Consider the following 26283-nt stretch of genomic DNA (forward strand, 5'->3'; position numbering starts at 1 on the left):
CTGTCATCCTTTTGTGTTGGGAGAAACAACACATCTCTGTTGACATATAGAGCTCTTTTAAAAGCACGTTTAAGAGTTCTTAAAGGGTACCCCCTCTGCTGGAACCGGGAGATCATCTCCTTAGCTTTAATTGTGTACTCAGCCCTGGAAGAGCAGAGCCGTCAGAGTCGGAGGAATTGGCCAGTTGGAATGTTTGATTTAAGGATTTTTGGGTGGCAACTATCATATTTGAGAATAGTATTTCGATCGATTTGTTTCCTGTAAATAGAAGTTGAAAAAAGACCATTTTTTAACGTGGATTTACTGACTTCACACAGCATCGCTACGTGAAAGTCTAACTACTTTGGAGTGAAATCATCCGCGCTGATAATTAATACGTTATTGACTTTTCCAAGTCCTGCTTGAATGAATTGCCCCTGAGGCAGCTCTGTGATAAAAGAGCGAAACTCGGCCAGAGTCGGGCGGTATAATAAAGGGCTTTCTTTTATCCGATTCTTATTACTGTGACATTCAAAATTGATGTGGAATTCCGGGACTGTATACTCTTTGTTAATGAATACTATACCATCCCACTCTGAGTAGCAATGTAAAGTTCTAAAGATAATACAAATGTGTGGCTAGATGCCCAGGGAATTTTTAAGTTCTGCCTATTACTATAACTGGACCTCCTTAAAGCTCTGTTATTATATCCAGCACTGTAAGTGTTACAACCATCCATAATCTGATATATAGGAACTGTATAAATGAAATATCACATGTAAGTTAAAGATACCATGTATTATTTTAAAATTTTGATACTTAATATTTTATCATCTTCTAACCTTGCTCCTTCACCATCTGTTTATCTAACCATTTTCTGCTTTAAATTTCAGAGATCATCGTGCTTTCTAGTTCTCTTCAAATTGTTTTGTGCTTACACAGAAAATATAAAAAAACTATATTACTTTTAGAGCTTTACAATTGCTGAAATAAAATCTGGTTTTAACATAACTATGTTAACTAGATTACCATGGCAACAGCAAATACTAATTGTGTGCCTAAGCATTGTGCACACAAAAACTATCTGCACTGCATTTTTAGAACTGTTTGACCTTTCAGTAACAGATTGATTCATTTCACTTCTACATATATTCTATTCCCTGTTAAATTTTTGAACTTTCCATTGTAACTTTGCCTAATTTTTGTCTTACCTGTGCAGCAACTGTATGTGATCTTGTAGGAAACAGCTTTGTAATGCATGCTGTGTTAAACCCAGCCTCCGACAAGCCAAATGCAGCTCGTAAACCTGCCCCACCAGCACCCACAACAATTGCATCAAATTCATGGTCTATTACTGGGTACTGGGTAGAAATCTGAAAAGAGAAACAAGCAATTTTTATAAAATTTCACTTTTCATGAGTTTTATCAGATATATATTAAGGATCTAACATTTACACTTTCTAGAATTGTCCACTTACATAATATACTGTGGTTTATCATTATATCTTAGGGCTTTATATAAAAGGTGTGTGTTATTACAACCTTGCGATCTAAGTACCAATAAAATAAATCATAATAATGATGGACTTTTGCCAACAAAGATAGGGCCTAATTTACTAAATGTTCTCTCTCATTCTGTGTCTTTGGGAAAAATGCTTAGTAAATCAGGTCATAAGAACATAAGAAATTGCCATGCTGGATCAGACCAAGGGTCCATCAAGCCCAGCATCCTGTTTCCAACAGAGGCCAAACCAGGCCACAAGAACCTGGCAATTACCCAAATACTAAGAAGATCCCATGCTACTGATGCAATTATAGCAGTGGCTATTCTCTAAGTAAACTTGATTAATAGCAGTTAATGGACTTCTCCAAGAACTTATCCAAACCTTTTTTGAACCCAGCTACACTAAGGGGGTCATTTTAAAAAGCGATCGCACGCGAAAAGGGACTTTTTGCACGCGATCACTAAATGGGGGCGGAGTCGGCCCCGGAAGAGGAGGAATTGGGGTGGCACCAGGGCTGACTCTTTGGAGATATCGCTGGCAGCGAAAGGTAAGGACCCTTTATTGCTGCCAGTTTCGTGCCAATAAACTACACCTTTTAGGGTGTAGTTATTCGGTGCGAAAGCTGGCAGCCGGTGCACCGCAGTGGTGCAATGGCTGCTGGCTTTCGCAGGCCCGTCCCCCGTTACCGCTGGATTTTCTAAGGTCTGCGATCTTAGAAAATCCAGGCCTAACTGCACTAACCACATCCTCTGGCAACAAATTCCAGAGCTTAATTGAGTGAAAAATAATTTTTCTCTGATTAGTCTTAAATGTGCTACTTGCTAACTTCATGGAGTGCCCCCTAGTCCTTCTATTATTCAAAAGTGTAAATAACTGAGTCACATCTACTCGTTCAAGACCTCTCATGATCTTAAAGACCTCTATCTTATCCCCCCCTCAGCCATAGTGGTCCTCAGAGTATTGTCAAACAACTGTACAAAAGTCTACTATATAGCAAGTCCTGCTATGGCCTGTAAGTAAACTGTCTCAGCACCATCATTTTTTTTTAAAGTTTGTTTTTATACAGTTGTTTACTAAATCAAAACTATGCACACTGAAAGAAAAATCACCGCTGTAAATACAAAAGCGAAACAGAAACCAGTGGGGAAAAACCCATCCAAGAGAACGATTCTAGGTCCCTCCATGGGGGGTACCCAACTGTAGTTTTAGGAAAAAGAAAGCAAAGTAAATTACTTTAGAGATATATACCTAAGCCAAGTTACATAAGATCCATGTTGTAAAGGCTAAGAGTAATTTTAATCCTGATGAGATTTTCCAAGTGTGAGGCATCATTAAAAATACTTATTCCCTCGATACACAATACACTTTAAAGGACATTTTTAAAAAAACAAGTGGCGCCGAATGCTAGCACTTGGCTTTTAAACAACAAACATTTCTTCCTTGTTTCCTGAGTTATTCTAGACAAATAATGGCAAATATTCACCCTCTGTCTATTAAACAAGGAAGACCGATTCTGGAAGTAGAGCTTCAAAACTAGATTTCTGTCTAATTCTATGGCAAACATCACAATCAATGTCCCTCTACCAACAACTTCATCTTGTGAGAATTCAAGCAAGGCTGAGACATCCAAACTGTCCAATATCACCCTTCTTAGTTGCTTATAGATGCTGACAGATAATATACCCTGCTCACAGGCAGTATTTGCTGAAGAGACATTTTCAAATTGTCAAGGAAATATTTCTTTAAGATTTTATATGGAGAAAATATTTTCAATTTAGGAAAATTTAATAATTTCACTTCTTATATCCAGCCAAGAGGTGTGCGATTCCAACTTAGTCTCATATTCTTAAAACGTGGAAATAGGCCCAAGATGAAAAAGAGTAGAGCTGAGTCATGCATCCCACTAGCATATCTTCCTGTTATGCCCAGTTGCAGACGGCTATGACCACTCATGCTCACCTCCTTTGGTGGCCTCCGCCAGCTACCACTGACCTCCCCGGCGTCCCCGGGACAGAGTGGGCACTGCCAACCGCCATCTTGTCTCTGGAATCATCTAAGGCACGCGCGCAAGGGCTTCCTTTGTACATGTCATGGCGGGAACCTCGGGGACATCCCCCTCTGGATGACGTCAACTCGATGCTGTACTTAAGCTGACCGACCCTTTGCTTCAACGAGTTAGCAAGGAGTTCCCCTCATTGCTGAATCCACTCCATTCTTGGACTTCCAGTTCCAGATTCCTCTCTTGGCGAGTGGACGCTCTGGGTACCCACTCCTCAGGGGCCCTTCCGCATTCCTGGCTATCCACTCCTCAGAGGGCCTTCCTGCCTTGGACTACTACCTGAGCAGCTTCTTGGGACACTCTCCTGGAACTACCACTTGTGAGTACTTTACTACAGACTTCAACGATATTAGCTTTACTGAAGCTTCTCTGCGGTGTACCCCGTGCCACTACCGTTTCCTCTTCAGTAGAAGTTGTTCCAGTATACCCTGTGTTGCAGGGTATTGCTGTACCAGCTACAAGATCCGGGTTCCTGCACCTCAGACTATTTCATCATCATCATCTTCAGTACAGTCATCTTCGGCAGGCATACCCCACTCTGCAGGCCACTACCGGATCTGCACTTCTGAGGTATCTCTACTCGTCTTAAAGGACATCCTGGCGCACACGGCTCTGCGGGCCACTACTGGATCTTCACATCAGTGGTATCACCCTGGGTATACCCCACTGCTCAGAACTGTACTTATTTGCATCTCCCGCTCTACGGGCTCTGCTTCTTCTTCCTTCATAATAAAGTCTCTATCATACAGTTTTGTCCTATGCCGCTGAGATCATGCCTACCGATGGTGAGGCTCACAGGGCTCCTCCCTGTGGGCGGAGACACCTCTCATCTTGGACCAGGGCTCACATCCTTACAAAAACATAACAGATTGCAAACTCCATGGACCCGGCTCAGGTCTCAGTCATTCAGGCCATCCCTGGCCTGGCCCAACATCAACCCAGGCAACAAAGGACACTAGACACTTTGGCTAACGCCTTCAATCAGCTAAACTCTCGGCTGAACTCTACATCGATGCCAGACAAGGCTACTTCCTCTTCACCTGTGTTGCCTGCACAACTCTCCGTGCCCTTGCCAGCACTCACTCATTTTATAGGTGATCCCCTGTTATGTAGGGGCTTTCTGAATCAGTGCTGTATACACTTTTCACTACAACCTACCTATTTCCCAGACGCAGTGTCCAAAACTACATACATACTGTCTCTTTTAGACGGGAAAGCCCTGGTCTGGGCTTCACCTCTCTGGGAGCGCAATGATCCAATTCTCAATGATTTGACAGGCTTCCTTGCTCTCTTTCATTCTGTATTTGATGACCCCGCTCGCAAGACTGTCGATGGATCTGCACTCCTGCTTCTACAAGGTACCAAACCTTTGACTGATTATGTTACTGAGTTTAAAATCTTGTCCTTGGAGCTACATTGGGACCTGAGTTGTCTGCGGGCTATTTTCCTGGAAGGTCTTAACTCTCTCAACAAAGATGAATTAGCAGCACGTGAACTCCCTGATACTCTGGACTCTCTCACTGACCTTGCGGGACGAATTGATTGTCATCTACGTGAGCGGTCACAAGAGGTAAAGGGTTCTAAAAAGATGCCACTAGGGGTTCCACGCTCTCATCCAGCGCCTGTTACTCAGACTACTCCTGCACCCAGTATCGAGGAGGAAGAACCCATACAACTAGGCCGCAGCCACCTATCAGCTAAGGAGAGGCATCACCAAAAGAGATTAGGCCTCTGCATGTACTGCGGACAACCTAGCTACGCTGTTCTCTTCTGTCCTATCTGTCCGGGAAACTCATAGACCTAGGATCCGCCAGAGGACTCCTCCTAGGTCTAACTTCTCCATCTCCTCCACTGACACTTCCAGTCTCCATTAACTCGGATGCCCTCGAATTCCACACACTAGCCCTAGTGGACTCCGGTGCCGATAGGAACTTCATACTCAGACAACTCGTAGAGCACCTACGAATCCCCACTGCTCTGTCACCTAACCCACTGCTATTGTCATCTATACATGGTGATCCAAGAAAACAAAGAGGTAGGCGATCTATGATATTATTTATATAAAATTCTTTTTAATATTTAAGAGATCTTAATAGTATACTTGCTGTGGATTTTTTTTTAAAAAATTTTCATATTCTATTTGATTTGTTGTTTTGATTTTAGATCTTTGCAATGTTTAAAAAGGATGTTTATTAATTTATAAAATTCTTTTTAATATTTAAGAGATCTTAATAGTGTATTTATTGTGAGATATTTATTTGGTTAATGTGACTTGTTTATTTGTAGCCCCTGAGGCAGCGGCTACAAAGCTGCGAAACTCGGCCTGAGTCGGGCAATTTACTTGAAACGTCTCTGCACCAATAAAGGATTGAAAAAGATTAAGGCATCTATTCTTTTTGTGCACATCTATACATGGTGAGCCATTACCTGGTGAGGTCGCTTATTCTACTCAACCTATTCGTCTCTGCATGGGGTCTCTACACTCTGAGACCATTTCTTTCCTAGTCCTGGATAAGGCAATACATCCGGTGGTACTCGGACTGCCATGGTTACAAATGCACTCATCCCAATTCGATTGGAGTAGCCTAGAACTATCCCAATGGGGAAAGGCTTGCCATGGAAAATGCTTAGAGATGGTACTCCTATGCCTTGCCTAACCACTACCTCCTCCCTTCCGGGCCTACCTCAACAGTACTCTTCTTTTCAAGATGTATTCTCTAAGAAAGCGGCAGACTCTCTACCACCTCACCGATCCTTTGACTGCGCCATAAACTTAGTGCCCAATTCCGAGCCTCCCAGAGGAAGGGTGTACCCACTTTCTCTGTCAGGGACCAAGGCTATGTCTGCCTATATTCAAGAGAACTTGGCAAAGGGCTTCATTCAGCCTTCTAAGTCTCCTGCCGGAGCTGGATTCTTTTTCGTGGGTAAGAAGAACAGATCCCTTCGCCCATGTACAGACTACCACGGCTTAAATGAGATCACCATGAAGGACGGTTATCCATTGCCACTGATCTCTGAACTCTTTAATAGGCTCCAAGGAGCCAAAATATTCACAAAGCTGGACCTCAGAGGGGCATATAATTTGGTCCAAATACACCAGGGCAATGAATGGAAGACAGCATTTAATACCCGCGACGGCCATTTTGCCCACTGTCAAGGTGCCTTGCTGTGCACTAATGTAATGTGTGTGGTGTGCACACACACACAGCTTGCTTGTAAGCACAAAAGAGGCAGACTGGGGATTTGACTGCACAGACCGTCCCAATAATAAAGTTCAGTCTGTTAAACTACCCACTGCCCACTGAAGCCCAGTGCACAGAGAGATTGAGTGAGTTGAATTAAACAAACTCAGTTTAAAAAAGCTAGAATTGTTGGCACAGCACGAAAATCGATGAAATATATTTTCCAATGCAAATTCTAGCAAAATTGAATATATCTCTCCCAGCCACAACACCCAAATTGTGCTTGCTTGCAGTCTAGCCCAGAGGGTGAATGAAAAAAAATGGCACTGCTAGCAGCTTCTCTCCCTGGCACACAGAGACAGTCTCAGATCACCTAAATAATAAACGGCTTAAAACACAAACAGGGCTAGCTGGCACTGCAGCAAAATACAGAATAAATAGCTTTTATTTTCTCTTTACTATTAGCCTATCTCTCAGTGCAGCCTCCTTCCACAAAGCCCACCTTCCCACACCACCCCTGCAAAGAAAGTGCGTGGCATGCCTCGTGCTAAAGAATATATCATGCTGAGTCATCAGTAAAATGGTCACAGAGCAGTGAATGACAGCGCAATTGGCTGCATTCAGTGCATTTCACAGAATGTAAATGCTGATACGCTGCATTCCGGTATCCGTGCCAACCTGTCCGACCCTTTCCTGTGAGTCACTGATGACTCACAGGAAAGGGCTACTTTTTGGCTCTGGATACTGCGAAATGGCGTCCTTTGGGGCGGATTTTAAAAGGGTTATGCGCGTAACCCTTAAAAAAAACCCTGCGCGCGCCGAGCCTATTTTGCATAGGCTCGGTGGCGCGCGCAAGCCCCAGGACACGCCTATGTCCCGGGGGCTTGCAAAAATTGGCTGTCCGGGGGCGGGACCGTGGTCCGGGGGTGGTAGCCCCGGGACACGTGTATGTTCCGGGGCTTGCAAAAATTGGCAGTCCGAGGGCAGGGCCGTTGGCGGGGCTGCGATCCGGGGGCGGTAGCCCTGGGACGCGTTTATGTCCCGGGGCTTGCAAAAATTGGCGGTTCAGGGGCGTGGCCGAGTGCCCCAACACAGCGGCCTGTTGTAGGCCCCAACACAGCGGCCTGTGTCGGGGCCTACAACAAAGGTAGGGGGGAGGGGACAATTTAGTTAGGGCGGGGGGGTGTGTTAGATAGGGGAAGGAAGAGGAAGGTGGAGAGGGGGAAAAAAAAAAGTTCCCTCCGAGGCCGCTCCGATTTCAGAGCAGCTTTGGATGGAACGGGGAAAGCCATCGGGGCTCCCCTCGGCTCGGCGCATGCAAGGGGGTGCACATGTGTGCACCGCCTTGCTCACGCCGACCACGGAGTTTATAGGAATTAAAATTAAAATCGGCCCCTTCAAAATGGTGGCCAACTAATGCAACGGATGATAAGTTATATTCGTGGGGAGGCGCAATACGTTTCGCCTCCCCATGAATACAACGATACGTTGCGATTGCCGATATGGTGAAAACGAATGCACACCCCTGAATTGTAAATCCTCAGATCTGTAAATACCTACTTTATCGATATGCTTTTGCCTCTATTATTTATCCAGTTAAGCAATTTTTATCTTTATTTTTCTCTATCTTGCCTTTTGCAAAATCTCCATAACGTTAAACCTTGTTTGTTGCTCAATTCCACTCCCGATCATCTGTTACTCCTCAATATCAACTGTAAATAATGAAATAACCTCTCCTTATACAATTAATTTTGTATTATGTTCCTTATATAAGCTTATTTAACCAATTTGTTGTTCCATGTTCCTTGTAAAGGCCTCACCTTTTCATGGTGACGCTCTCTTAGCTCCATGTAAACCGATACGATGTGCAAATGGTTATCTGTATATAAAAATTACTAAATAAATAAAATAAATATATATAAACTTACCGAATCTGAGACTTTAACAGATGCATTCTTTTTTCCATAGGCAGAAAAGTGCAAACCATGTGTAACCACTTGAGAAACTGATGGCCACACCTAAAACAAAAGGTCCAAATTAGAAGTCAGAAAAATAATCATTATTTAAGGTTGCACTTTTAAACCCCAACCATCATCCAAGTATTGCTTTTGTGGCAATCTTTTTTTTTAATTAATAATTTTTATTATCACGAGATAAAACAAAGCAAGCAGACACTCAAAACATCCTTCATAGGAGTACGTATAAAAATTCAATTTAAACAACTTAATATTTTAATCTTTTTGTTTCCTTATTTGTGTTTTCCCATCTCCATGGTTACACATCTACACCATATTCTTCCCTTCCATACAACATTCTTACTTCGCAAACACAGTACTAGAAGCAGGTATCTCAGACCTAATAATGCCCAACTAAAATAATCAGTTTGAATTTTGTCTAATTTAAGCACTTTTTCCCATACAAAAAAATATCCCAGAAGGGACAACATGTTTCACTTGGCAGTTAAGTCTTTTTTCTCCTCAGAATTTCCAACAATGCATTATGATGCATCACCTATTTCCAAACTCAGAATGACAGGACCTCATCATTGTGCCAACAAGTCAAAATCACTTTCTTGGCCAATATAAGGGAAACAGCTATAAACCTTTGACCACTACTTGGTAGCCTAGTTTCCCCATTAAAAAGATGTAAATAGATTAAGCTACCATCCCATATAACTGAGCTCCCCAAAATCTTTTCCAAACATTCACATATTTTTTGCCAGAAAGGTCATGTTTTATGACATTCTGTAAACATATGACAAATCTCCCCTTAAATGTTTGCATTTTAAACATATATCAGACTCCCACAAGTGCATCTGGACACCCTTATCCCTAGAATTGTATTTCTCTCAAGTTCATGGGTATCATGTAATGATAGATTTTTTAAAGCATGCATGATATAAGCCTTATCCAATTCAAGCCCTAAATCAACATTCCACTGTCTAACCAATATGTCTAGATGAGTTGAAGTAATTTATTTAAGAACTGCACCCATATACCAATTGTATTAAATTTGGGAATGGTTTCAAAGAAGGTCTCATCCTCATCTGAAAAAGTGATTTTTTTCACATTTCCTTTACAGATCTCCAGAGCATAATTCTAATTTGCAGGTATGCAAAAAGGTTAGTAGCTGGTATATACCACTAGTCTTACAGCAGTTGAATGCAGCTTATACATTCAAAACTGGATGTATCAGATGGTAAAGACAAAACAGACCCCTCTGTTCCCATAAATGAAACACCTGGCATCAAGCCTGGCAGGGAAATCTTTATTGCCAATAAAAAGGGGGAACCATTGGATGTTTTTTTCCGTGCTTTTGTGAAAACCCCATCCAATATGAGCTAAGATGTAAAGTACTAATACAGACTCTAGTGAGATGAATTAAATGTATGCTCTTATATGGCTGAGCCCATTCTTTCATTAACCCCCTCATTGTCATATTTATTATAGAATGAGGCCCAATCTTGTATACAGTGCATCAAGCAAGCAACATTATATACCCACAAAACAGGTGCAGACAGGCCCCTACATTTTTTCTCAGCTATCAAACTAATTTAATACTTGCTCGCTTGCTGTGCCATATGAGTGCAGAGATACGTGATTTATACATTTGTATTTCTTTAATTTTAAACCAGAGTGGGATCATTTGGCTAGAATAAAGCACTTTACGGAGGATGACCATCTTAACCACCACACAGCATCCCATTAAAGATAAAGGAAATGAATTCCATCTATTAAGCAATATTTTTGCTCTTTCTAATCGAGCAACAATGTTCTGTTGATACATGTCTTGGATGGAGTGGGAAAGTCATATTCCTACATATTTCATACTTTCCAAACTCCCCCCTTCCATCTACTATGGAAATTAACATCTAGGGAAAACACTGCTGATTTATCATAGTTTATCTTCAAACCCAAAAATGTACCAAACAATTCTATGTTGGCAATAATGTCATCTAAGCTGGTCACTGGGTTTCCCATAAACAATATCGTATCATTCATGAACATGCTTATTTTAATCAACTTCCCTGGAAAATGGACATGTTACATAACTGGATGGCAAGAGGTTCTATTATCAGGAGGCAACAGAGGGCATCCCTGCCTCGTACCCTTCTCCAAAGAAAAAGAATTAGATAGCACTCTGTTGATTAGTTATTTGTACAGAATGCTGATAATACAAGAACTTTAACCACCGTAAGTATTGCTCCCCAAAATTGAACTGCTCCAATACCCACTACATGAATGGCCATTCAACACGGTCGAAAGCCTTTTTGGCATCCAGAGCAACAAATAAACCATCTCCGCATCGTTGTTTATTTAGAGAAAGCACTAATAGCGCTTTCAATAAATTTAAGGAAAAGATTCTGCCAGAAATAAATCCTGTTTGATCAACAGAAATCAGAGACTGGATAACCTGATTAACTGAGGATGCTAACACTGCAACAAGGATCTTGATATCTGGGGGTCTATAAGATTCTGGATATGCAGGATCCCTGCCAGGCTTTGGAATCAAAACCACGGTTGCTAGATTATGTTCACTTCCCAAAGTCCCTGCAGCCTGTGCCACTGTGAACATCTCATTCAATGGCGTTAATACATTTGCTCCCAGAATTTTATAAAATTCAGGCCTTAGCCCATCAGGTCCTGGCGACTTCCCCAATTTTAATTTTTGTATAACCTCCCTTATTTCTTCCACTGTAATGGGGTTTTAATCTGCATTTCATCAACTTGGGAAAGCTGGAGAAAATGTAACCCCTGAATAAATTGTCTATTATTAAGACATTGTGGTTCACTTGTATACAGGCTCCGGAAACATGTCTCAAAAACTGTGAGGAACTCAGATGTACCCTAATGTTCTTTATTTTGATATAATAGCCTAGAGACAAATGTTTTAGGTCTAACATTTTTTAGTAAGTTGGCAAACAATTTTCCACATTTATTACCCCATTGATAATTGAACTTGTACCGATAATATATCAGGTTTTGTCTTGCCTTGGCCTCTAATAAAATATCTAACTCATTAGGAACCTCCCCCATCCGTCACCTAACATCTGGAGTCAGTTGTGTGTAAAGGTATTTAAAATGCGCAAAGGGGCAAGATGGCGGCGTGAGCTGGGTTTGTCAAAAGTGCTCTCCTCGGTAAAACTGTTTCCTCTAAGATGCCTGTGAAAAGAAAGGGGAAGGTTTGTGACTACCCCCCCCCCCCCATGCCGCTCTCCCAGCTGGGCAGCGCCTTATTACAGCCTACAAACCTGGAACGGCTTCAGAAGAGGGGGTACGTTTCCCTGCTGTGGTTCCTGGTGAGGGAACTTCGGAACCACCAGGGGAGGTCACTTTGAGTCCCCCGGATCTTCATCCTCTGTTGGCTCCGATGAGTGCTGGTTCTCCTCTTTCTCCTGCGGCGCAGGACGATGATGTCGCTGAGTAGGTCACGGGTGGTGGGGGCCAAAGAGGAGGCTTGCCGACACTGTCCTTGTTTTCCCCCCGTTCATCAGAGATGTTTGGTGTTATTGCAATGGATTCTACTTTGGTTTCAACACCAATTGAGAACCTTGGAGCTTATGGGGGGACTGTGGCTGCTTCGACGAGACCCGCACCGATCTCTCTCCTCTTGGAAGAAGGGGTGAGTTTTTCCAGGTACCAACAAAACCAGCAGTGGTGACGCTGGATGTACTGTGGAACCTTGTGGCCAGGTTCGGCTGCTCTTTGAGAGATCAAGGAACAAAGCTCGAAAATCTTAATACAAAATTAGACTCCCTGGAAACTAGAGTTGATGGCCAAATTACTAGTTTCAAAACTCAAATAGAGATGGTGGAATCTTTAATTTCTAAGATTCAGAATTGTAATGTGAAGATGATTAAGGATTTTAAGTAATGTCTCTCGTAAAATAGAATACTTGGAAAATCATATAAGGCATCTTAATTTATGTTTCTTAAATTTTCCTAAAGTGTTGGGGGGAAGAGCCTTATTATACCTTAAAAAATTACTTTTTGGAGATACTTAAGTTTGAAGATGGAAAAATGCCTTGTATAAGTAAACTATTCTTTTTGCCTGTTTCTGGTAAAGAGAGGTCTCCTCAAAATCATCCTGAAGTGATAGAGAATTTGACTCAATTTTTGGAAAATTCCTTGGTTGAGATATATGATCGTGCTACTCTCCTAGTTACGTTTGTGTCTGAGCAGGAACGCAGTTAAGTTATGAGGAAATATTTAAGAACATTTATTTATTTATTTATTTGAGGTTCTTTATATACCGACATTCGTTTAGTAACATCATGTCGGTGTACATTCAACAAAACATTAGCAGCAGCGCTGGAACAGATAGAAAATAGCGGCAGTGCTTTACAATTAATATTCAACTTAGAAAGGTCATTAGGAGATTATAACAAGATTAAGATTAAGATTAGGAGATTATAACAAGAACATAACTGCTCGCTTTCATAATCAGGAAATCCGTATTTATCCGGACTTTGCGCGTGCAACACAGGAGAGGAGACGCGATTTTCTTCTTTTAAAATCTCTGATAATAATCTTTGGGGTTTACTTTTTGTTTAAGATATCCATGCAAATGTGGTATACGTTCTCAGAATGAATGTTTTGCTTTCTTTTTACCTGAACAATTGAAATCATTTATTAATTCTAGGAATATAACTACCTTGTCTCTTGATAACATCTAGGTTGGGAAGATCATTAAGGAAGTGAAGCCTTAATCACGCTAAAGCCTGTTTCTTGTATGAAATTACCTATATCTCCCATTTATTCTGCCCCCTTGCTTAATATTACTTAAATTGGAAAATGTTCATATATAGTTTAGGATTTTCCTTGGATTATTTTCTTTTATATTTGATATGTCATTTTCATTTTTCTGGAAGTATGTGTTTTCTTACTCGTATTTGCTGAAAATAATAAAAATAAAATTTTTTTAAAATGCGCAAATTTTTAGCTAGTGCCAGTTTTTTTGGGGAATTTTGATGTCGTTTTCTTACTTGATAGGCTAACTTGTGTTCCCTAAGCACAGCCTTTGCAGCATTCCAAAATGTAAGTGCAGAGACATCTTGTGTGGAGTTAAGGTACCTATATGCCTCCCATTGTTTGCGCAGATATTGGACAAAGTCTCTGTCATGGTAAAGCAAGGCTGACATTTTCCAATAAGGCCTGCGACCACCAGCTTCAGCAAAAGCCATCTTGGAGACAATTAAAGCATGATCTGAAAAGGGCACATCGTTCATGTCGCATGACTGTTCCTCGTCAAACCATGACTCAGTAATCAAAAGATAGCATAACATTTTTATATGAGAATAAAATAACTATTTGCTATCATTCAGATGTAGCAGGCACCAGGTATCCACCACCCTCAATTTTTGACACAGAAAACCAACCCCTTTGTCAGCCTGTTTTTTCTTGGGTGTTTTAGCTGGGTGGCAATCCACCAATGGGATATCAGATACATTAAAGTCTACTCTGATTACAAAAGCATACCCCTCCCAGCATAACATTTTAGTAACCAATGAGGAAAAAAAAATGTATGTGAGTACCGGTTAGGTGCATACACATTAACAAATACTATCTTGATCCCAAAAAGCCTACCTGCTAAGAGGAAATACCAGCCCTCTGGATCTTTAAGCTGTTTTTCAAATTCAAAAGGAATGCTTTTATGAAGAAGAATGGCTACCCCTTTCTGTCTATTGGAATATGAAGAGAAATAGCATTGACCTACCCATTTTTTTTTTAGCTTAGAACATTTTAAATCAAGATGCGTTTCTTGTGCGAAAGCAATGGAGATCTTGAGTTTTTTGAACTGTTAACATTTTTTTCCCTCTTGATCGGAGAACGAACACAGCCTACATTAACGGGGAAATGTTAAATGCCCGGTGCACGCAAATACCGGGAAACATGCGCATGGCCGCTCGTGCACCAAGTGCATTTTCAGAGTGGCCCGGCCATGCACGTATCTCCCGGTACGTGTGAAACAGCCGGGCTTTGTAAAAGGGGTGGGCCAAAGGAGGGGCGGAGGCAGGGGCCAGCCGGCGCACGGAACTTACTTCTACTTATCAGAGCAGGTAAGTTTTAAAACAAAAAAAATTAGGGTAGGTAGGTGGGGTTCTTATGTTGGGGTGGAGAGGGGAAAAGGGAGGAAGAGTAGCTAGGGGGTTAGAGAAGTTCCCTCCCAGTCTGCTCCTTTATTGGAGAGGACTAGGAGGGAACTGGGGAAGGCCAAGTCATGTCGGCATCCGTTTATTAAAAAAATCCCCCCCCCTTGCGTGAGCAAGTCAGCACCCGCATGCCGATAACACATCATTTGTGCATGTGCACGCGGGTATCAGATTTTATAACATGCGCATGTTATAAAATTGGCCCATCCATGTGTGCACGCATATGGAAGCCCGCGCAGACTTTTAAAAATTTACCTCCAAGTGAGCAAAAAATTACATTATTTGTAAATCAGAAATAAAACCTGATCAACCACATCCTGTTAGGGGAAACTTAGGCTAGGAAGTTTCCCTTATCATATGTGGAGTGTGAACCTACATAAGGCACTTTTTGTTTTACAACATCTAAAAAAAAATGCAACCTGCTATTACCTTCTGAATTTCCAGCATAAGCCATGCATTCTTCACTTCCCATTCCCAATCATCCATACACATTGCACCACTTCCAAACATACCCACAATCATTCAGAACATTGTATAATAAGTTACTATCGCTCTCCTCCCCTCATATGACTCAGTCCTGTTTCCTGAAGAAAAGCACGCCATACCACCTCTCAGCACAGAGGTGATCCCTTCTCTTAGCACCGATGACTGCAGCACCCTCTCAGGATCAGAGGAGATTATCACAGAGCACAACATAGTCACATTTGCAGACTCAAACAATAAAATTTTCAGGAGGTATACAGCTTGTCACTGGTAGATCGCCACACATTGTCGTTGATGTTCCACAACTGACAACTACAACTTTATCTGTAAGTTTACATTTTAATGGCATGGCAAAATTTAAAACTTCATCGATCTTCACTTGTAACAAAAGAAAAGTAACAGGCTCCTCATGATCTTTCCACTGAAAAAACTAACTTGAAACGTAGTTTCCAAAGAGTATAATCGAGCAGTGTACGCGGGCTCAAAACTGACCACCAATCTTAACTAAAACTCCTCTCAGCCACCCCACACTGCGTTTGTCAATCAATGACTGCCAAAACACACAACAGCAGAAAACTAAAAGCAAAGTCTATCGATTTGTATCTTATTAGTACCCCAAAACTCCAGCATTTATGTTAAAGAGTCAAAGGCTTTCCCTTTTCTGGCGCTTGTAAGCAGCTTAGATCTTCAAGCGGGCAGGGAATTGTAGCGAAAATTTCACCCCCTTCAGCCAAGTGAGTCATCTGGCCGCTTTGGCGGAAGCGGAGGCTCTTGCCGATGAATCAAAGGATTCGATCGGAGCAAATGCTGGAGACCCTCTTCTATGTCCAGAAAGGGCTGTGGAAGAGTGTTGTCCTCCGCTAAGCAAATTGGATGTAATTTTTGAAGAGACTCAAAGGTACTGAGTTGTATAAAACTGATGGTGTTGTATTCTAGTAACCAACATAGATGAGTGATATACCTGTTTTCCAAAATCATCTAGACGTTTACTTTCACGGCCCGGCGGGGCGTTAGAATGTAATTTGGTACGTTTTGCTTTTGATAGTGCCGATTCCACCACTATGGAGTGATGAGGGAGCTGAGAAGTTTCATAAATGTTTGAGTTACGCATCTTGTATTTTATGTCTATTTTCCTAGAGGTGGCAGTTGTAGAAAAAGGTGTTTTCCAGATTTTGAGAAGAACATTGTCTAGGACCAAGTGGGGTGGCAAAGCAGTTGGTTCAGAGGGTGTTTCGAAGATTTTCAGGGTCCCCATCATTTCTGTCCTGGGATCAGGAACCTTCCCCGTCTCTACTTGAAGGAGGTTACCTACTTTTCTATAAATTTTTGGAAAGGTTAGGTCCTCCAGGGGAGAATACGGCTCCAATAGACCTTCCGGCGGGTCAGATGGCAGTCCTGTGGAAGAGTTTGATGAAAGGGTAGATAACTGAGAACTAGGGCTCAGTGGCGGGACCAGTGTATGTATTATGTTTGGATCCGATGGTTCATGAATCTGTGATGGAGGCGGAGAAACCTGAGGGGAATCTGATGGTGGAATTTCCTTTGATTGCTCTAGATCCTTAAAGAAGGAACTTAAAACTTCAGAAATTTTTGTCATTGCAGAAGCTGCTAAGGTACCTTGAGGAGGTATGTGTAGCCGTGTAGTAGAGGCCTTTGTTGGAATGGCAACCAACAAGATATCCTCAGGTGATGTTCTTTTGAGCTGAGTTCTTGGTTGAATGACAGGAAATGTGTTGCGACTGTCGCTGCCCGATGTCTCCACCCCGCACACCTTACCTCTGTGGCGACTCCCTCTTTGCTTGTTGGATGTTTGGCTGCCGCGGTGTCATCTTGCCGCCCTCCTCCGGCGTCCCCAGACTGGCAAGACGCTGCACTCCGCCATGTTTCCCAGAAGCCTAAGGGCACACGCGCGGCATGGCCCCGACTCACGTACCAGCAGTGGCGCGAACCTCAGGGGTGTCTCCCTGAGATGACGTCATCCGCACCGGATAGTTAGCGAATTCAGAGATCTTAAATAAGCGAGTTAGCAAGGAAAGGAAAGGAAAGGAAAGGTTTCTTACACTTCTAGCTATTCTGCCTCCTCGAACTTACCAGGGTACCCGCTCCTTGGGGGCCTCGTTTCTCTTTTGCCTTTCAGGTTGCAGTCTGGAACCGGTACTCGCTCCTCGAGAGCCCACGTTCTCGGACCTGCTTCTGAATACCATTTCTGCCAGGAAGTCATCGCTGCCTACACCAGTGAGTTACCATCCTTCTCTCAGAGCTTTCCCTGGAACCAGCTCTGCCATCCTGGGATCGCTGTTCCAGTATCTGAGGGACTACAGCCCAGCTGGGCGCTTCCAGCTCACTACTGCCACCTCTGGTGGTTCAATATACTGTTTAATAAAAGAACTAGTGTGTGTCTGTCTCCAAACTCTGAGCCTGACGGGTGGGCCCTCTCGGGATCTTCCCCCGGGGGTGTGGTCATCTGCCACCGGCCCAAGGATCCACCCACAACTATCCCAAACAATAACAAGATGGTCGAAAATGTTTGGTTAATGGAATCTGCAATGAAGGCGATAGTCTCTTGGATCAAGATACGGAGGAGAGACTTGAAAAGGAGCGCTCACTCAATGATGTGTGACCTGAAGAGTGAGATTCTGGAGCACATAGATTCTCCACATCAATATCTGGGCTTATATTTGAGGCCCTTAATGAGTCATGAGAATGTATTCTCTTTTCTGCTCTTTTTTGAGAGAATGTGTCGATAAATGTTTTTGATGCATCGTGTGATGACGCTTTCCTTGTGTGCTTTGCTTTGGCGGAGCATCATGCTTTTTTCTTTCGCCGTGCGCCGTTGATGCGCTGTGTGCCAATCCATGTGCCAATGGTGCGCCGGCCTTGTCAGCACTGAAGAACGGGTTTGACCGAACCCAGAGTGCTGTGAGCCGGTTGACGCATCCCCCGATCCTTTCTTGCGTGGAACCACTGCCAGAGCCCCGGCTTGTTTGGGAGGCCCTAAGGGTATATTAGACCCTGGCCCAGTACTTGACACGACACGTCTCCACTCAGAGGGTCCCAGGGAGGAAGCCCTCTTGACATGGGCCTTACCCTTCTTCGAAGGTCCCGGCGAAGAGTGAGCTGAAGACGGTGGGGCATAAAAGCCCATCCTCAGGTGCGCCATTTTGACTGTTCACTGATGTTGGGCCCATGGAGACATGCGGCCGCAGTCTCCGCATGCGGAGACTTGCGTTGGCCTGGTCATGATCTGGGCCTAAGCAAATGTAACAATAATTATTTCCATCAGTGATGGACATAATTTTGCCACATTGGCGGTATTTAAAACCAGATGGCTTCGGAGCCATCTGGGATCAAAAACTTGAGAAAAAAATGCAAAAAGAAAATCGCTGAAAAAATTCCTGTGAGGAAAATTATTGAGAGGAAAAGAACCCCGTGTGCAATCGGCTCGCGGAAAAAAAAGAAACTGAAGAGGAGAGGGAATCGCGCAGGAACACTACCACGCAGCTGCACAGAGTCAAAGCTCTGTGATTAACTGAGAAAACTCCGCCTACTTGGGGTTGCGACGCTTCCCAGACAGCATGGCTAATTCAGCCCTGCTATCGTCGGGAAATGCAATGTTGGGAATTATTAGGAAAGGAATGATGAATAAAACGGAGAAAGTCATGCCTCCGTATTGTTCCATGGTGAGACTGCACCTTGACTTCTATGTGCAATTTTGGTCACCACATCTCAAAAAAGATAGCTGCACTAGAAAAGATACAAAGAAGGGCAAGCAAAATAATGAAGGGGATGGAACAGCTCCCCTTATGAGGAAAGGCTAAAAAGGTTAGGGCTGTTCGGCTTGGAGAAGAGACAGCTGAGGGGGGATATGAGAGAAGTCTACAAAATCATGTGAATTGGTTATTTACTCTTTCAGATAATAAAAGATTAGGTGGCACTCCATGAAGTTAGAAAGTAGCACATTTAAAACAAATAAGAGAAAATTATTTTTCAATCAATGCTCAATTAAGCTCCGGAATTCATTGCTAGAGGATGTGGCAAAGGCAGTTAGTGTAGCTGGGTTTAAAAAAGGTTTGGACAAGTTCCTGGAGAAGTCCATAAACTGATATTAATCAAATTGCCTTTGGGAATAGCCACTACTTATTACTGGCATTAGTAGAATGGGATTTATTTAATGCTTGTACTTGTAACCTGGATTGGCCACTGTTGGAAACAGGCTGCTGGGTTTGATGGACCCTTGGTCTCAAACAATATGCAAACTTCTTATGTTCTTAGGTTTGCTACATATATGCTAATTGTTTCTCTTTCTTTTTTGCAGAATTTGGTATTTTTTCACAATGTGGCTGGTAATGGAGTATATGTTACTTTTGCATAACACCAGAATATCCTGCTCTGTTTCAGGGACAGAGGGGTTCTGTGGACTGTTTATTTGCAGAACGGAAGCAACAGGATTTAGATTGGGTTTGTCCTGCACATACAATAACACGAATGAATCTCACTCTAAGCCAGGGTACAGGATGTCGGGTATGATCTCAATCTCTCAGATTTACTGCTTTCTTAATACTTATATTGTATCAAACAGTTTCTTATACACTATAATTTACACAAAGAATATAAGTAAGAAAGAATGATTAACTACAAATTTAAAGTAAGAAATTGGCAGCTGGAGCTTGGATAGGGGGAGGGACCACCACCCAATCAAAAAAGCATTCAGCGGCCCCAGCTGGGGAGGGGATTTTGGAGTCAGAGGAAATCCCTTATATTTTTGTGACTGGCTTTTTGTTGTATTAGATTGTAAGTTCTATTGTCTTTTTGTATAGTGCTGCATATGTCGTGTAGCGCTATAGAAATGTTAAGTAGTAGTAGTAGTAGATCCAATGCACATTAACTTTGCTTTTATCCATTTGTTTGTCCCTCATTTGTTTCAGTAAAACTCTACAATTTTGTAACACCATATTTTGGTGTGGATAGTGAACTTTTTTTTCCTGTCTTGTTACTTTGTCTTAACCCTATAGCCTCAAAGCTACTGCTTCTCCTACCAATGAATCCCAGAGACTGCCACAAGCTAGCTGACAGACTGCAACACCCAAATTTGTCCAAACAAGTAGAAGAGAACAAGATGGATATAAAAGTGTGGCAGGAACCCCCCTCCCCCCCAGTCCACCATTATATTATATTTAATACCTCTTGAGCTTTCCATCCCCTTTGCCCTCCTCCCAATTAGGAGAGGATTGGTTGCTTCTATCTTTATAACCTGGCCATTTTGTAAGTTAAGGTGCAGCAGTTCAGGACAAACACAAAACAGGAGTCTCCTCTATGGATATCCAGAGGGTCTTCTGGAGTTTCGTTACAGTAAGGACATCTGTGTGATAGAACCCTAATGTGATTCAAGTTCCAGGTCTGAAAACCAGTGATCCCATTCACTCCCTGAATGAGGCAAGCACATTGAAATCGTCGGTACAGTGTGCTGCGGCAGTCAAAAAAACAAACAGAATGTTGGGAATTATTAGAAAGGGAATGGTGAATAAAACAGAAAATGTCATAATGCCTCTGTATCGCTCCATGGTGAGACTGCACCTTGAATACTGTGTACAATTCTGATCGCCGCATCTCAAAAAAGATATAATTGCGATGGAGAAGGTACAGAGAAGGGCTACCAAAATGATAAGGGGAATGGAACAGTTCCCCTATGAGGAAAGACTAAAGAGGTTGGGACTTTTCAGCTTGGAGAAGAGATGACTGAGGGGGGATATGATAGAGGTGTTTAAAATCATGAGAGGTCTAGAATGGGTAGATGTGAATCAGTTATTTACTCTTTCGGATAGTAGAAAGACTAGGGGGCACTCCATGAAGTTAGCATGGGGCACATTTAAAACTAATCGGAGAAAGTTCTTTTTTACTAAACGCACAATTAAACTCTGGAATTTGTTGCCAGAGGATGTGGTTAGTGCAGTTAGTATAGCTGTGTTTAAAAAAGGATTGGATAAGTTCTTGGAGGAGAAGTCCATTACCTGCTATTAAGTTCACTTAGAGAATAGCCACTGCCATTAGCAATGGTTACATGGAATAGACTTAGTTTTTGGGTAATTGCCAGGATCTTATGGCCTGGATTGGCCACTGTTGGAAACAGGATGCTGGGCTTGATGGACCCTTGGTCTGACCCAGTATGGCATTTTCTTATGTTCTTATGCACCTGTGACAGGCTTGGCAGCATGAGGGGTTGGAAGGCTAGAAGATACCTATGTTTGGAAGGGACTATGTTTAACTCTGCTCCTTTGAAGAAGGTCATCCTCGCTGGCTGGACTCAAAGGACAGGGGCTGAAGACCAGTGAGCCCATTCACCACATTAATGGGGCAAGCACCTGTGACAGCAGAACACCAGTCTTGGAAGATATTTGACTAAGAAAGAATTCTTCTCTTTTTGTTGTGAGGAGGATTTTTTAAGCCACCCTTCCTCGCTGGGCGCCAGGCTGAAACAGCAGGTTCCTGATCAACAGACTTTTCAACCCAAGGAGTCACCTTTTCAGAACTAAAGGAAGCAAAGAAGATCATGGAGACCCCATCCAGATCTCCACCTACATGGGACCAGGACCCAGGGCTGAGTGTTTGGATTTGAACTGAAGTTTGAGGTAGAATGGTTTTTGGTATGTTAGAAGGGGACCCCTGATACAGGAATCCTGGGTAAGGAAGCTTGACCACTTTGCCGAAGAAAAAGACACCCAGGAGACACACTAACTGCAATAAAATCAACTATAACTGCAAACATTTAAAGATGGATTTTAATTTGACTTTAACCAAACAGTAAATTATTACACCCCGTGCCTGGTCCTGCCTGTTTTATTTACAGCAACTCCCTCCAGGAGTTGCCACAGCTGTCAACACTCACGGAAAGTATCACACCACTGTCTGGGCCATAAAAGTATCACACCACTGTCACACCACTCACGGAAAGTATCACACCACTGTCTGGGCCATAAAAAGACCGACCCCTCCGGGATCAACAGTCATGCATGGGATGGAATTGGCTAGCGGGAACATTAAACACCACACAAAGGGTTACATATTTATACCGGAAGGGCTGTGCAAGTTTATTAAAGGGCCAGAAAAACCTTCCTCACAGTATCCCCTGCTGCTCAACATGTCCTTTCTTCAACAACAGTCTGAAGGGGACCTCTCGCCAGTGAAGGCCAACCGCCCCCCGTACAAAAAGTGTGCCTTGTTTTGTCCTCAGCATCCTTCTCTCACACACTTCCGTCAGAACTGCTGACCAATCAACAGCTCAAGCTTCCCCATGACGTAACATGAAAGGGAAAAGGCTGCTACGTCCCTTATAACGTAACATCGGAAAGGGAAAAGAGAAGGTGACCTTAGCAATCTGTCGTTTATTCGCCGACTCCAGTAGCCCAACCCTCAGCCACGCAGTTCAAATACTCCCAAATAGCCCCGCATAGTACAGAAGAATCCAAAGCACCAACACTCACCGTTTTAGCCGCCAACAGCCGCTTCCCTAGCGCCTGCGACCCATAGCTAAACCCCACCGTCCACATCTTTCTCCCAATGCCCGACGGACTGCTTCGTACTGCGCATGCGCCGCCTGGCCAGCTCAGCCATAGAGGAAGGGGCGGACTCTGCGCGAGGTAATGCGTTCCGGTGTCAATAAACCTATTGATACATCCAAAATACAAACTAGAAACCCATGACAAGTAGAAAGTTGTGCTGTAGCTATAGGCGTTACAAACAATATGCAGTGCTTACGAGGTGCTGCTTTGTAGGAGAGTGATGGAGTATTGCTTTTTAATGGTGGCATGACCCAGTGACGCGGGTGGTAGGGCGCTGTTTTGGCCTTGGGATTTGTGGCGGTGAGTGTAATGGTTGAGTTGGTGCGGCCGTTTAGAGAAAGGTGGGATAGAGGTTGTTAGCATCCTGCCTGCTCTCAGGGGAATTAGTTCAAGTTTCGCGTTGATCTTTGACTCTGGGTTTCCGCAGGCTTATGCTGCTGTGCAGTATGGCTTTTTTCCTCCCTGAAACGTGCATAGTGTAATAGCGTCTTGGGTAGGACTTTACATGAAGAGCCGCAAACTTGCCTCATTTTCCAAATATCTGCAGTGCGTATCAGATGAATTAGTGTGCATGTATTCTAAGAGCAAGGCTGATTAAAGTTGTGTTTATCCTAAAAATCGGACCTGTTCGCAGTCCTTCAGAACCGGAATTAAGTACCCCTTGACTAGAGTGAGAGAACTTTACGGGCCTAATTTACTAGAATGTTTCTTCTATTCTGTATCTCCACATCTTCTAAAATTGAGCTTGTCAGATACTGATTTTCAGCGCATTACATTGTTTTGATATTTATTAGAAAACACGGAGGTTTTCATCACTAAGTATATACAGTGCTGAGAAAAAGTTTGGAAACACCTTAAGGTTGTCTGTTATTTTAGCACAGTTTATACTTAAAACATACTTATATCCTAATCTAAACCCTCAAAAGAAAGAAAGATAACCCCAATGAATAAATAACTGACGAAAATGATATATTTTGATTACTTATTGTTGAATCTTTCTGTTAAATAGCTTTCTGTGAAAAAGTATGTGAACCTTCCATTCAGTAAATGGTGGTACTTCTTGAGCAGCAGAACTTCAACTAAACATTTCCTGTAACTGTTGAGTCTCTCCCATCGCCCTTTAGGTATTTTGGCCCATTTTCCCATATAAAACTGTTCTTTGTCACATTTATTTATTTATTGTCATTTATTAATTGTTTTCCAGATACGAATCTTATCACCCAAAGCGATGCACAAAATAAAAACAACTAATATCTTGAAGACCTTCCTTCATGAGCAGCTTGGGATTTTGGCTTGACAGATCCAAAACACAAAATCTATTCTTCAGCCATTCTGTAGTAGGTTTACTTGAATGTTTATGGTCATCTTGTACGATAACCCACTTTTGGCTTAGCTTCTGTTCTCGGATGGATGGCCTGACATTCTCCTCTAGAATTTTCTGATGGAAAGCAGAATTCATGGTTCTGTCAATAATAGCAAGTTATCTAGGTCCTGATGCAGCAAAGCAGCCCCACACCATGATACTTCCTCCACCTTACTTGAGATGAGGTTTTTATTTTAGAAGGCAATATTTGTTTTCGCCAGCCAAAACATTTGTTGTACCAAAATGTTCAATTTGGACTCATCTGCCTAGAAAACATTATTCCAGAAGACTTGTAGGTCCCCCCCCCAAATGCTCTTTGGTAACCCTGAGGCAGCAATGTTCTTGTTTCTTCCTAGCTATTCTCCCATGAACACTGTTCCCATTCATTTCTTTTTCTGATAGTTGATGCATGAACCCTCACATCAGTGAGAGAGGCCTTCAGATCTTTAGATGTTAATCTGGGATGAATTTGTGGATTTTTGTTTGTTCTTGTGGTGAACTTGGCAGGATGACCTCTCCTGCGTCGAATCACTTTAGTCGTTTTCCTTTTGTACACTGTTCGAGAATGGATGAATGGATCCCCCAAAAGTTTAGAAATGATCTAGTAATCCAGTCCGCATCAACTACTTTTTTTTTCATAGGTCCTCTGCAATTTCTTTTGATCATGGCATAATGAGTTTCACTAACTTTTGTGGTAACCTTTTGGACTTTTCTATAGGACAGGATGCCCAGTACAGATTTTCTTTTCAGGCTGGTTTACTTGTTAACCAATTATTTCTCTACATTCTGCCAGACTAATGAACACCAGTGGGATTTGCCACTCCTACCAACAGATGGAGGCAGAGTGCCAGATTCTTCTTTGATGTCATCTTTCACCCTTGTTTCTTGTGAACAAGAAACAAGTTTCACCCTTGTTTCTTGTGAACCAGCATGATGGGACCACCGTCTTGAATGTTGGTATATAAAAAACTTAAATAAATAAATAAATAAATAAATCTTCCTATATAAGCTGGTGCAGCAGGACAGGAATCGGTAGTCTTTGCCTCCACCAGATGGTAGGAGCTGTGCAGCAGAGAAGACACAGGAGTGGCTCAGGGTCAACAGCCTTTTCTAAGGCTGATTTCCCCTAGAGGAGCCAGGGGCTGCTGATTGACAAGAGTCCTAGAAGGGTGGGCCTAGGACAGGTTCACAAGGAGAGGATTTCCTCTGCAGGTCTTTGCAGGAGTGCTTGTTGGAAGAGAGTGAGGGGGACCCTCACTCTAAAGCCCCACAGGAGAACTTTGCAGTAAGGTTTTTTAGAGCAGAGGAATTCAGGGCTTTGATAGCAAAGGTGCTAAACCTGAATGAGGATAAGGCTAAGGAGGCAGACATATGGGAACCCCTATTCTGACAGGTATTAGGAAGTCTACTAGGGCTTTTCCAATACACTCGGCCATTCAGAAGATGATGACATAGGAATGGGAGTTTCCAGAGTCAAAACTGAGAAGTAGGAGGACTGTGCAGAAGTTAAATGTGGTAGATCCACAGGATAAGGAGAAGTTATTGCAGCTTCCTAAGGTGGATGCAACAATTTCAGCGATTGCATAAAAGACAATCCCCATAGAGGGGGTGGCATTAAAAGACCCCCAAGACATAAAGGTAGAGACTCTCGTAACGAGATCCTTTGAATTGTCCTCACTAGCCCTGCCTCATGAGAGGCTTCTAAGAAAACTAAAAAGTCATGGGATAGGAGGCAATGTCGTTTCATAGATTACAAACTGGTTAAAAGACAGGAAACAGAGAGTAGGATTAAATGGTCAATTTTCTCAGTGGAAAAGGGTAAACAGTGGAGTGCCTCAGGGATCTGTACTTGGACCGGTGCTTTTTAATATATATATATATATATATATATATATATATATATATATATATAAATGATCTGGAAAGGAGTACGATGAGTGAGGTATCAAATTTGCGGACGATACAAAAATATTCAGAGTAGTTAAATTACAAGCGGATTGTGATA

The 26283-nt window shown here is 42.6% G+C and overlaps 2 protein-coding genes across 2 annotated transcripts in view; one reads left to right on the forward strand and one right to left on the reverse strand.

The window, feature by feature from the left end:
- Positions 1-22990, reverse strand: part of SDHA (succinate dehydrogenase complex flavoprotein subunit A) — a 207134-nt gene extending 184144 nt beyond the window's left edge. Inside the window, exons 1-3 of the mRNA XM_029589934.1 lie at positions 22838-22990; positions 8654-8743; positions 1191-1352 (exon numbers count right to left, since the gene is read on the reverse strand). Of these exons, the coding sequence (XP_029445794.1) occupies positions 1191-1352; positions 8654-8743; positions 22838-22903 (318 nt within the window). The 5' untranslated portion in view covers positions 22904-22990. The remainder of the gene's footprint in view (positions 1-1190; positions 1353-8653; positions 8744-22837) is intronic.
- Positions 22899-26283, forward strand: part of CCDC127 (coiled-coil domain containing 127) — a 64775-nt gene continuing 61390 nt past the window's right edge. Inside the window, 1 exon segment of the mRNA XM_029589935.1 lies at positions 22899-22993. Coding sequence (XP_029445795.1) covers positions 22914-22993 — 80 coding nt within the window. The 5' untranslated portion in view covers positions 22899-22913.

Source organism: Rhinatrema bivittatum, chromosome 2, assembly GCF_901001135.1.
Source record: "Rhinatrema bivittatum chromosome 2, aRhiBiv1.1, whole genome shotgun sequence".
In the NCBI taxonomy this organism is placed as follows: domain Eukaryota; kingdom Metazoa; phylum Chordata; class Amphibia; order Gymnophiona; family Rhinatrematidae; genus Rhinatrema; species Rhinatrema bivittatum.